Raw genomic sequence first — 12790 nt, 5'->3', positions numbered from 1 at the left:
CTCGACTAAAGGCGGTGCTCCAGCATGGCCACAGTCAAATGACTGAAACAAGTAAAAGAGTATATAATAAGTTTAGCTAATTTGTGTATATATATAAACCCTATTTTATGTTACTAATTGTTGTAGTTATAATTTGTAGTAGTATAATGTGTATAAATTAGCATGAGATTATATAATATACTAGCAGGATCGCCCGGCGTTGCTCGGGTTTGTAAGGGAAATAACTATATAAGCATTTTTAGAGATGTAAAGTATAATAGCCATCTCAATATGGCTAACCTCAAAGGAGGGGTGTTACTGTAGCTTTTTACGTTCTAATACATTTTTAGAGAGTTACTTCCCTTATATAATAGCAAAAAAAATGCATTAAAAATGGGGGAAAATGATGGAAAATTATTTTTTAAAATCGTAGATTCATCGTAGACGCGCGCTAATACCCAGAAGGGCTCGATATGAATCACGACTATAAGATACCCGCTTTTGGTTACACTGCACCGAAAAATGTGGGAGTAGTTAGGAATCTAAATTGGAGGAGACAGACACACAACCTTTCTTTTATATATAAAGATATTACATAATTAGAATAGGATTAAACTAAGATGTTTATAAAATAAATAAATAACTTAATGAATATAGATTAAATTATAGAAATTTAGCTTAATTTATGTATATTGTGTATTTTACATATTTTAGCTTTAAATTATTTAGACTTCAAAATTTTCCAGTTAATGGTATATTACAGTTAGTTTTTTTCTTATTCTCACAGCTAAAATACATATTTCTATCTATCTTTTCTATAATTTTTATTTACGGCATGTTTTTCACGTGATAAATTTCTTATAAATGCTAAGTCCTACATTTTATGTTTAAAATTTTAGTTAACAGAATTTCTTTGATAAAATGAGTTATGATTTTATTTTAAGAAATATTGTTAAATTTTATTTGATTATTTATTGTTAAAACACGTATTTTTTCTATATTTATTTGTTAATTATTATAAGTTAACATACGTACATTCATTTTATTCTTATTGTTATTTTAGACCTGATGAGTGACTATATTTTTAAACAGAATTAATTTTAGATCGATTTAATTTTATTATTAATATCGATTTGAAGGTATAGCCATGAAACGCACGTAGTCAATTTTCAATTTATTTATTTTTGATTTTAGAATAATATTTTTTATAGTATATTTAATTTTTTCTATATGGTGTGAATAACGTCTTTCACTATTGAATTGCTTAATAGAGGTTTTTCTCTAAATTATATATATATATATTCATGAGAATGTGTGTATATGTATGGACACAGGCATGACCAAGTATTTTAGAAGTTTGCAGTCATGAGGTCCCAGGTTTGCTCCAACTTTATGGTATCTTGGGCAAATGTCTTTGTGAATGAAATTGCATGTCCAACCCATGCCAGCATGAAACATGGCTATTAAATGATGATGATGATAATGGAAGAAGATTGTCATATTGCCTATCCCTGTAATGCAAAGCTCCATTTTTGTTGCACTGTGTCATATAATTCTACTTGAGAATTGTGCTAAGAGCACCATGTAGTACTCAGCCACTTACATACTAATTCACTGAACAGTTTTATAATTGATTGTGGCTATATGCGTGCGATATATATGTGTATATATGCATATCATCATCATCGTTTAACGTCCGTTTTCCGCGCTAGCACGGGTTGGACGGTTCGACCGGGGTCTGGAAGCCAGGGGCTGCTCCAGTCTGATCTGGCAGAGTTTCTACGGCTGGATGCCCTTCCTAACGCCAACCACTCCACGAGTGTAGTGGGTGCTTTTTACGTGCCAGGGGGGGGTCCGGCATCGGTCACGATCGGTTGGAGCTTTTAACGTGCCAGCCAAGGCAGCGCTGGCAACGTTCGGATGGGCTTTTTATGTGCCACCGGCACAGGACCCAGTCGGGGCGGCGCTGGCATCGGCGTATATATGTATGTGATACCAGATTGTAAATGTACAGTATTGGGGCAAGTGAAATCAAAATTGAACCAAAATTTGATGACTGGCACCCGTGCCAGTGGAGCGCTAACAGCTCCATCCAAGTGGGATCACTGCCAGAGCAGCTGTCTGGCTTCTGTGCCGATGGACACGTAAAAAGCACCATTTGAGTGTGATCGTTACCAGCATCGCCTTACTGGCACTTGTGCTGGTGGCACGTGAACAAAACATTCGAGCGAGGTCGTTGCCAGTGCCACTGGACTGGCTCCTGTGCAGGTGGCACATAAAAAGAACCATTTTCGAGTGTGGCCGTTGCCAGTACCGCCAGACTGGCCCTTGTGCCTGTGGCATGTAAAAGCACCCACTACACTCTCGGAATGGTTGGCGTTAGGAAGGGCATCCAGCTGTAGAAACTCTGCCAGATCAGATTGGAGCCTAGCGCAGCCATCTTGTTCGCCAGTCCTCAGTCAAATCGTCCAACCCATGCTAGCAAGCATGGAAAGTGGATGTTAAACGATGATGATGATGAGTAGTTTTAATAACTGTCATGACACTACCATTATGTAATTTAATTATAAATCCTCCTTCCTCAGTATCATCATCATCATCGTTTAACGTCCGCTCTCCATGCTAGCATGGGTTGGACGGTTCAACTGGGGTCTGGCGAGCCTGAAGGCTGTACCAGGCCAGTCAGATCTGGCAGTGTTTCTACAGCTGGATGCCCTTCCTAACGCCAACCACTCCGAGAGTGTAGTGGGTGATTTTATGTGCCACCGACACAGGTGCCAGACGAGGCTGGCAGACGACCACGCTCGGATGGTGTTTTTTATGTGCCACCGACACAGGTGCCAGACGAGGCTGGCAGACGGCCACGCTCGGATGGTGTTTTTATGTGCCACCGACACAGGTGCCAGACGGCCACGCTCGGATGGTGCTTTTTATGTGCCACCAACACAGGTGCCAGACGAGGCTGGCGAACGGCCACGATCGGATGGTGTTTGTTACGTGCCCACAGCACGGAGGCCAGTCGATGCGGTACTGGCTACGGTCACGTTCGGATGGTTTTCTTATGTGGCACTGGTACCACAAAGATACAAATTCCATTGATGTTCATCTATTTTGATTTGGTTTGATTTTCACTTGCCTCAACAGGTCTTCACAAGTGTCACAGGAAGGAAGGTGTGCACAGGTGGACTGACTACGTCCCAGGTAGAGGCCACGGGTTATGGCTTCACTAGTCTTGCCGGGTCTTCTCACGCACAGCATACTTCCATAGGTCTCGGTCTCTAGTCATTTCCATGGTGAGACCTAACGTATAACATTTTAATTTCTCTTTTTCCTCTTGTATAGTTACAGCCAAACCATTTCACATTTCTCAATCATGTACTGCAAAAATATGTCTCAGAAGCCATTCAAAAACAGTGAGTCACATAATTTTCTATACAAGCTGCTATTGTTTTGTATGTTTGACCATCCACATTGACAGAACCTCTTTGTTGTTGCATGACCTGCTTGAAACAGCTGTCGAATTTCCATCAAATATTGTCTTAACCCTCTCAATACCAACTCGGCCGAAATTGCCTCTGGATCTGTAGTGCAAATGTCTTGTTTTCATAAGTTTTGAATTAAAATCTTCCACCAAACCTTATTCACAATTTATGTTCCTAACACTAGTTTAATGACAACCAAGTTATTTTACTAAATTCTTTGTTATATTTAAAATTAACTGAAAGAAACACAGAGCATCTCAAAATATATACAGTAACGAAAGGGTTAAGGAAGGCCACATTGGATAATGTAGATGAGACGATTACATTTGAAATGTGTTTGTTCATAGAGCTGCTGGATCAAGGCTAGCCTTTTGTTACTGTATTTATTTTAAGATGCTCTGTGTTTCTTTCAATTACTGCTCCAGCATGGCCACAGTAAAATGACTGAAACAAGTAAAAGAGTTAGCAAAAACAAAATTTTCTGGATTGTTATTTATAATGTGACATGCTTTGTAGTGAGGTTTCTTTTATATTTATTTCGATCAGTTGTGTGCTGGTTTTTATGTGTTTTCATGGAAAAAGGTGTGACTTTTACTGAAATGTTATGGTAATGTACTGTCCAGCTTAACATCCTTCTGCTGTCTTTCAGTGCCTTTAGCTGTGTAAATTGCTGTTGCAAATATTTGGGCTAGGCCTTTGGTGTGAGGATAACTTCCTTCCTTAGACATCTTGGAAAGGATCATAATTACGGTCTTCTTTATAAAAATACTAGCAGTATAGCCCGGCGTTGCTCGGGTTTGTTTTCTTTTCAACCCTTTAGAATTGGAATCTTTGAAAAGTAAAAATTTTGCATTATGTAGCTTGTTATTCTCTTTAAGTGAACATTTTTCTGGTTGAAATACACCGAAAAATGGCGACACAGCAGTCAAAAAATCGTAAAAAATAGGGATTTTCATAGAAAAAAAGCACCTTTTTTAAGTAAATAATTTTTAGTGTTAACATGGTCCGATATGAATTTTTTCTTCTACGGAAGGAAGAGCAAGCCTTCTTCTATCATACTCTCAATTTTGGTCAACTTGTGCCGCAGGGTTTCAGAGGAGATGGTGTTAGTTGAATGCTACCAAACCTGCCATACACAGACAACTTCAGCTTTATATATACAGAGATGTTTTTTAAAGGTTTAAAATATTTCTTTACTTTTTTTTCTCTTCAGATACACCTTTTGGTTGCCAAGGTGACGGCCTATCTAATATTACAGCCCTTCTGTTCAGCGATATCTTTGAAAGAACATCCGTAGGTGCAAGCAAAAAGAGTGAAGTGTCATTATACTGTAACAGGAGCCATTCAGTGGCTCCCGGGAGTTCTTGTGCAACACCAGGCAGACAGGTTGTGGCCTGCCATTCTCAGTACAATGAAAAAGAAGTACCAGTAGCAGTAGACAAAATGACCAGTACAGTGTCATATTCTGAATGTCCTAAGTGTCAATTGAAGGAATTTGTAATGACCAAAGTGAAGCCGTTATTAGAGAAAATGGTCAACAACCATCGGTCAGTGAAAGTACCACCAGATTTTTTTTTTTTTTTTTTCTTAATATTTTGGATTTTCCTATGTTTTGTTCATTGATACTTCTACTAGAGAAAGGAATGAGAGATGCAGAAATGTGGAGTGCTGGCAGAAACATTAGCACGCCGGGCAAAATGCTTAGTGTTATTTTGTCTGCCGTTACATTCTGAGTTCAAATTCCGTCAAGGTCGACTTTGACTTTCATCCTTTCGGGGTCGATAAATTAAGTGCCAGTTATGCACTGGGGTCGATGTAATTGACTTAATCCCTTTGTCTGTCCTTGTTTGTCCCCTCTGTGTTTAGCCCTTGTAGGTAATAAAGAAATAGGTATTTCGTCTACTGTTGTGTTCTGAGTTCAAATTCCGCCGAGGTCGACTTTGCCTTTCATCCTTTCGGGGTCGATTAAATAAGTACCAGTAAAGCACTGGGGTCAATGTAACTGACTTAATCCATTTGTCAGCCCTTCTTTGTCCTATCTGTGTTTAGCCCCTTGTGGGTAGTAAAGAAATAGGTATTTCGTCTACTGTTGTGTTCTGAGTTCAAATTCCGCCGAGGTCGACTTTGCCTTTCATCCTTTCGGGGTCGATTAAATAAGTACCAGTAAAGCACTGGGGTCAATGTAACTGACTTAATCCATTTGTCAGCCCTTCTTTGTCCTATCTGTGTTTAGCCCCTTGTGGGTAGTAAAGAAATAGGTATTTCGTCTACTGTTGTGTTCTGAGTTCAAATTCCGCCGAGGTCGACTTTGCGTTTCATCCTTTCGGGGTCGATTAAATAAGTACCAGTAAAGCACTGGGGTCAATGTAACTGACTTAATCCATTTGTCAGCCCTTCTTTGTCCTATCTGTGTTTAGCCCCTTGTGGTCAATAATGAAATAAGAATTCATTGAGGCAGATTTTCTATGGCTAGATGTTCCTGTTGCCAAGCACCACGTGCGTCCATGCATGATGATATTTCTCCTTGGCTGGACATGTTTTCATGGAAGACTACTACTACTACTACTATTATTATCATTATTAAGGTGGCGAAATGACAGAATCATTGTATGTTCAGTGGTATTTCATCCACCTCGACTTTCTGAGTTCAAATTCCGCCAGGATCGAGTTTGCCTTTCATCCTTTCGGGGTTTATAAATTAAATACCAGTGAAACACTGAGGTCAATAGGTCAATGTAATCAAATTATCCTCTGCCTCAAAATGGCTGCCCATGTGGCAAAATTGGAAACCATTATTATTATTATCATTATTGTTATTATTATCATTATTATTGTTGTTAATATTATTATTATTGTTATTATTATTATCATTATTATTATCGTTGTTGTTGTTGTTATTATCATTATTATTATTGTTGTTATTATCGTTATTATTATTGTTGTTGTTATTATTATTGTTATTGTTATTATTATTGTTGTTCTTATTGTTATTATTGTTGTTATTGTTATTATTGTTGTTATTATTATTATTATTGTTGTTATTATCATCGTTATTATTATTATTATTATTATTATTATCATTATCATTATTATTATTATTATTATATATTATATTATTATTACTATTATTATTTCAGAAAATGTTATTACTTGAAGATTTTGGACCATTATTGTGCCATAAATACAGAAAATGCTAAATCCCTCAACATTAATACACATTTGAATAAGAAAAAAAGTCATCCAAGTGGTAAGCACAGTAATCTAGTTGCAAAGTTTATTTAAAACCTGGTGGGTAGCCTTGGTAATTGTTCAGTTTTATAATTAATTAAAGGTGGTAAAGTATATTTAACAGGGTTAATTCAATAAATTACATGTCCTTCTTTATCCTTAATAGATAAAAGGTGCATATAATTCATTTATATACATACATATATTTATATATATATATATATATATAAAACTGTCCGACGAACGGGAACGTGAAACTCCGAGTAACAGGTTTTGTTGAATTTCTGCCGCTTTTAAATAAAGTATATATATATATGAGAGCTATTATTTAGTAACTCAAGTAACTAGAAATAGCAGTCAAATCTGCCATAAATCATATCCTATCATCTTAAAAAAGGAAGGACACAGTTTGTGGCACGTAAAAAGCACCCACTACACTCTCGGAGTGGTTGGCGTTAGGAAGGGCATCCAGCTGTAGAAACTCTGGCAGATCAAGATTGGAGCCTGGTGCAGCCATCTGGTTCGCCAGACCTCAGTCAAAGTCGTCCAACCCATACTAGCATGGAAAGCGGACGTTAAACGATAATTATGATGATTATTATAATTATTATTATTATTAATAAATTTCAGGGTAGCAAAAAAATTTAGAAATTTTTTCTACCAGTGGTCTAGCAAGAAGAAAAAAACTAGTCAATAGACTATATATTATTCATGTATTTTTATAGAAATATATATATATATATATATATATATATCTGGTTGAGTAAAGAGCAAGCAATGCTTTGAATCATGAAGAATTTGGACTGGATTTTTGCAGAGTTTTGAATTTTGTTTTAAGCATTTTTTTTGCAATTGTCTGATAATGCAGACACAGACTTGCCCGAATGCATCAATAAATGAACATTGTTATTTCTTCTTCTTCTCCCTCTCCTCCTCCTCCTACTACTACTACTACAACAATCCTCATCACATCCCTATCACTACTCTGCTATCCTCGTCACAGCTATGATTAACACCACCACTACTACTACAACAACTATCCCCATCACATCCCTATCACCACTCTGCTATCATTAGCACCACCACTATCAACCTTCTGTGTGATATATTTCTGTTGTAGCACCGCATCGAAAGGTGGGAAGTATTGACACACATCACAAGCTTTCTAACAAAAAATCATGCCATCTACGCAACACTCCAACCATCGGAAAATTACTTAGTGATGTTGTGTCCCAGCAACAGGTGAGTGTTTTATATTCTTTCTTCTGATTGTCATTGTTTATCCCCATCTCAGTGCAGTGTTGATCAGGCAGTGATGTTACAATTGTGGTGGACATCTTGTTTTTCTTTTCAGACAGTATATATACATATATATATATATATATATGAAGTATAATCTTAACATATTACATATAATTTACATTGGGAAATACATATTTTTATATATATTTATATTTTCTTATAAGAGAGTGTATGTGCATTTATTTATTTTATTGTTTTTATCTTAGACCTGATGAGTGACTATATTTAAATTGAATTGATATTATTGCTATCAATCTGAAAATATAGCCACGAAACACGTGTAGTCTATTGACTAATTATGTACTATTTATTTATTATTTTGTACTTTATTTAGTTCTTGGTAAATGTTTTTATCATATCTTGAATTTTTTTCTATATGGTATGATTTAGTATATCATTGTTGAATTGCTACATGATGGTTCTTCTCTAATCTATATACATATATATATATATATCTGTAAATATAATATGTGACAATTAGCCATGATAAAACTCCGAGTTTCGGATGTCGGGGCTGATACCCACACCGGCACTTCTTCACCGACATCCAAAATTCAGAGTGTTATCATGGCTACCGAATAATTGTCACATATATTTACAGATAAATTCCTCTATTTACATAATATGAAGGTCTCTTTCATTCTTTTGTTGTCTTACCATTTCTATATATATATATATATATATAACAGAATGAGAGAATCCGGAAGTGAAACACTATTCAATTTAATTTAAATTGAAATTAAATTGAATAGTGTTTCACTTTCGGATTCTCTCATTCTGTGAAAGTTTCTAGTTCGAATCACACGTGTCTCGAGATGTGCCGAAGATTTTCTATTTTGGATATATTTGGGGCACTTAGGTCTGCTCGGGACTTAGTGCTTGCTTTTTCCATGGGTTTGAGTAAGTATTTCACTTATATCTCGCGTATTTGCCGCTGAAAAGAGGAAAATTGATTAATTAACCCTGAAATTGGACCAATACGGTAATAACAAATTTTTTAGAGATTTCTATCGGTTTGTTTCGAGACGCATAAATTATAATGGTTATTGAAAAGTTTTGTCTTTTTTTCGGCATATTTGGCATTAGAATTTTTCTTTTGCCCTTATCTTGTAAATTATATATATATATATTATTGTTCTTCTTTTACTTTTAGGTATATATTTTCCTCAAATTGTGTGTCAGACATTTGGTTCCTGCTGAATTGTTTGGATCAAGTCACAACCGAAACCTTTTCTTCAAACGTATCCTTTATCTCATATTTATAACTATGAATTTCATATCTCAGAAGGATCATGTCAGTCATCATCATCATCATTGTGTTTCTTTCAATTACTTTAAATATTACAAAGAATTTAGTATAATAACTTAGTTATCATTCAGCTAGTGTTAGGAACATAAATTGTGACTAAGGTTTGGTGGAAGATTTTAATTCAGAACTTTTGAAAACTAGACATTTGCACTACAGAGCCAGAGACGGTTTCAGCCAGGTTGGTATCAAAAGGGTTAAATTAATCATTTGTTAACCCTTTTGTTACCGTATTTCTGTTGAGATGCTCTGTGTTTCTTTCAATTAATTTTAAATATAACAAAGAATTTAGTAAAATAACTTAGTTATCATTCAGTTAGTGTTAGGAACATAAATTGTGACTAAGGTTTGGTGGAAGATTTTGAAAACAAGACATTTGTACTACAGAGCCAGAGCTGGGTTCAGCCAGGTTGGTATCAAAAGGGTTAAGAATTGTTTCTTTATTGTATATTTTAACCCTTTTGTTACCGTATTTCTGTTGAGATGCTCTGTGTTTCTTTCAATTAATTTTAAATATAACAAAGAATTTAGTAAAATAACTTAGTTATCATTCAGCTAGTGTTAGGAACATAAATTGTGATTAAGGTTTGGTAGAAGATTTTAATTCAGAACTTTTGGAAACAAGACATTTGCACTACATACCCAGAGCCGGTTTCAACCGGGTTGGTAACAAAAGGGTTAATAGCAGTTGATGTCTGTGTGGTTGGTGTTGGTGGTGGTGATGTTGTAATGGTGTGCACTTGAGGGCAGTATTGGTGATGGTGTAGTGGTTGTTGTTGGTGTTGCTGTTGAGCAAACCGGTCTTCGTCCCAGAGCTCGCAAGATGGGAGAAGTCCGAAACGTGGTCCTTTGCTATTCGTAAGACCCGCAGAAGAGAAAGCAGGTCAACCTCCGACACCGAGAGCATCGACGGATGGATGAATGTGCATCCAGGCTCAGCGGTTGCGTAGGAAGTCGGGGACAAGAAACAGGAAGAAAGAGTGAGAGAAAGTTGGAGCGAAAGAGTACAACAGGGGTCGCCACCACCCCCTGCCAGAGCCACGTGGAGCTTTAGTGTTTTCGCTCAATAAACACACACAACGCCTGGTCTGGGAATCAAAACCGCGATCCTCCGACCGTGAGTCTGCTGCCCTAACCATTGGGCCATTGCGCCTCCACTGTCGTTGGTGTGTTAGTTATGATTAAGCAAGCCTATGATCAGAAGCTTTCCAGCCATGACTATCCTATCTTTTAAGAAGTCAGGGTTATGATTTAAGGACAATTTACCTGTTATTTCTAGCAGGACGTGTGGTCACATATTAGCTTCCTTGTTATCATTATTGTTTCCTTAAGATGAAAATTAAAGATATTAAAAGATTTGTGTTCTTGGGAAAATATGAAAAACTCTCTGTTGGAGAAATTATGGATGGAATGAAGGTAAGATTATATTTACAATTTATCTAATTAAATTATAATTATCAATGAGCCTATTAAATTTTATTTATAACTCACCTAATTAAATTATATTCCATGCTGACCTAACTTATATGTGTCTCGGATCTGATTAAAATATATTTATCATCATCATCATCATCATCACATACAATGCATATTATGTATGTAGGCGCAGGAGTGGCTGTGTGGTAAGTAGCTTGCTAACCAACCACATGGTTCCGGGTTCAGTCCCACTGCATGGCACCTTGGGCAAGTGTCTTCTACTATAGCCTCGGGCTGACCAAAGCCTTGTGAGTGGATTTGGTAGACGGAAACTGAAAGAAGCCTGTCGTATATATGTATATATATATGTGCATGTGTGTTTGTGTGTCTGTGTTTGTCCCCCTAGCATTGCTTGACAACCGATGCTGGTGTGTTTACGTCCCTGTCACTTAGCAGTTCGACAAAAGAGACCGATAGAATAAGTACTCGGCTTACAAAGAATAAGTCCCGGGGTCGATTTGCTCGACTAAAGGCGGTGCTCCAGCATGGCCGCAGTCAAATGACTGAAACAAATAAAAAAGTAAAAGAGAGTAAGTGTGTGTGTGTTAGTGTCCCTTACCTTGACGTTGCATGAAAGTCGTAAGCGAGTGTCAGTGTCATACAAGCGGTGTTGCTCTTTTCTCCTCTCCTATCAAAACATGCGATATTACCTTGCTTGCGAATAAATGAAGGTTGCTGACAGGAAGGGCATCCAGCTGTAGGAAATCAGTGACCCATGCACACACTGTCACCCCTGTGTCTGTTTATTTATTTAGCTGTGTAGTGGTTAAGTTAAGTGTGTATGTAAACAAATACATAAACCGTTTCATGATTGAAAGGAATTTATTTACAGTGTTGGTTTAGTGATTGGTCACTACATACTAACTAGAAAGGGTATGGCATGGTCAGCCTGTAATGACATGCATAAGATCTGGTCATCAAATCTAAGTAGAGACTTCAAACTTGAAATCTTCAAAGCCACAGTCGAACCAATTCTACTATATTGCTCAGAAACCTGGACTTTATCAAAGAAGCTTGAGAGGCGGTTGGATGGAACTTACACTCGCCTCCTTATGAGAGCTCAAAATCTCTCGTGGAAGCGTCATCCAACCAAAATGCAAATATATGGGAAACTACCACCTGTGTCATCTCTTGTGAAAGGTAGGAGAGTCCAATTTGTTGGACATTGTTGCAGAGCTGAAAACGAGGTAATTTCTACTCTTCTCCTCTGGAAGCCATCTACTCGCAATACCAGAGGGCGCACACTCTCCTACCCTGATGTAATCTCCAGAGATACAGGTATCCAGCAACAGGACCTCCGTAATGCTATGATGGACCGTGAAGTCTGGCGTAGCATGGTAAATTCCATTGTCACGACCACGGTCGAACAATGATGATGATGACATACAAAATGCAGGCAACTGCTATGAGTTGCTTGAACAGAGTACATATTAGGAATGAATATGTGTGTGCGTGTTTCATTCGAAACAGTAGTCGATCGGCACTTCGAGCATTTCTCTCTGTCTCTGTTGTCTGCCAAAAACCTTGGGTCTCTCTTTTACTTGTTTCAGTCATTTGACTGCGGCCATGCAGGAGCACCGCCTTCAGTCGAGCAAATCGACCCCGGGACTTATTCTTTTGTAAGCCGAGTAATTATTCTATCGGTCCCTTTTGCCGAACCGCTAAGTGACGGGGACATAAGCACACCAGCATCGGTTGTCAAGCAATACTAGGGGGACAAACACACACGCACATATATATATATATATATATATATATATTATACATACATATATACGACGGGCTTCTTTCAGTTTCCATCTACCAAATCCACTCACAAGGCTTTGGTCGGCCCGAGGCTATAATAGGAGACACTTGCCCAAGGTGCCACGCAGTGGGACTGAACCCGGAACCATGTGGTTGGTAAGCAAGCTACTTACCACACAGCCACTCCTGCACCTATCTATCTCGTGTGTCTGCTGTCTCTCCTGTTTCACTTGGTTTTATAATATTTGTGGCAGCTAGAAAGACAGACATA

General features: G+C 37.4%; 1 protein-coding gene across 1 annotated transcript in view; it reads left to right on the top strand.

The window, feature by feature from the left end:
• Window positions 1-12790, top strand: part of LOC115225654 (telomerase reverse transcriptase-like) — a 64350-nt gene that overhangs the window by 17236 nt on the left and 34324 nt on the right. Inside the window, exons 8-13 of the mRNA XM_036514545.1 lie at window positions 3322-3392; window positions 4675-5008; window positions 6599-6708; window positions 7810-7931; window positions 9145-9232; window positions 10643-10713. Of these exons, the coding sequence (XP_036370438.1) occupies window positions 3322-3392; window positions 4675-5008; window positions 6599-6708; window positions 7810-7931; window positions 9145-9232; window positions 10643-10713 (796 nt within the window). The remainder of the gene's footprint in view (window positions 1-3321; window positions 3393-4674; window positions 5009-6598; window positions 6709-7809; window positions 7932-9144; window positions 9233-10642; window positions 10714-12790) is intronic.

This window comes from Octopus sinensis, linkage group LG28 (genome assembly GCF_006345805.1).
Source record: "Octopus sinensis linkage group LG28, ASM634580v1, whole genome shotgun sequence".
Taxonomy (NCBI): domain Eukaryota; kingdom Metazoa; phylum Mollusca; class Cephalopoda; order Octopoda; family Octopodidae; genus Octopus; species Octopus sinensis.
Note: the sequence above shows the minus strand (reverse complement) of the source record. Positions and strands in the feature narration are given on the sequence as shown.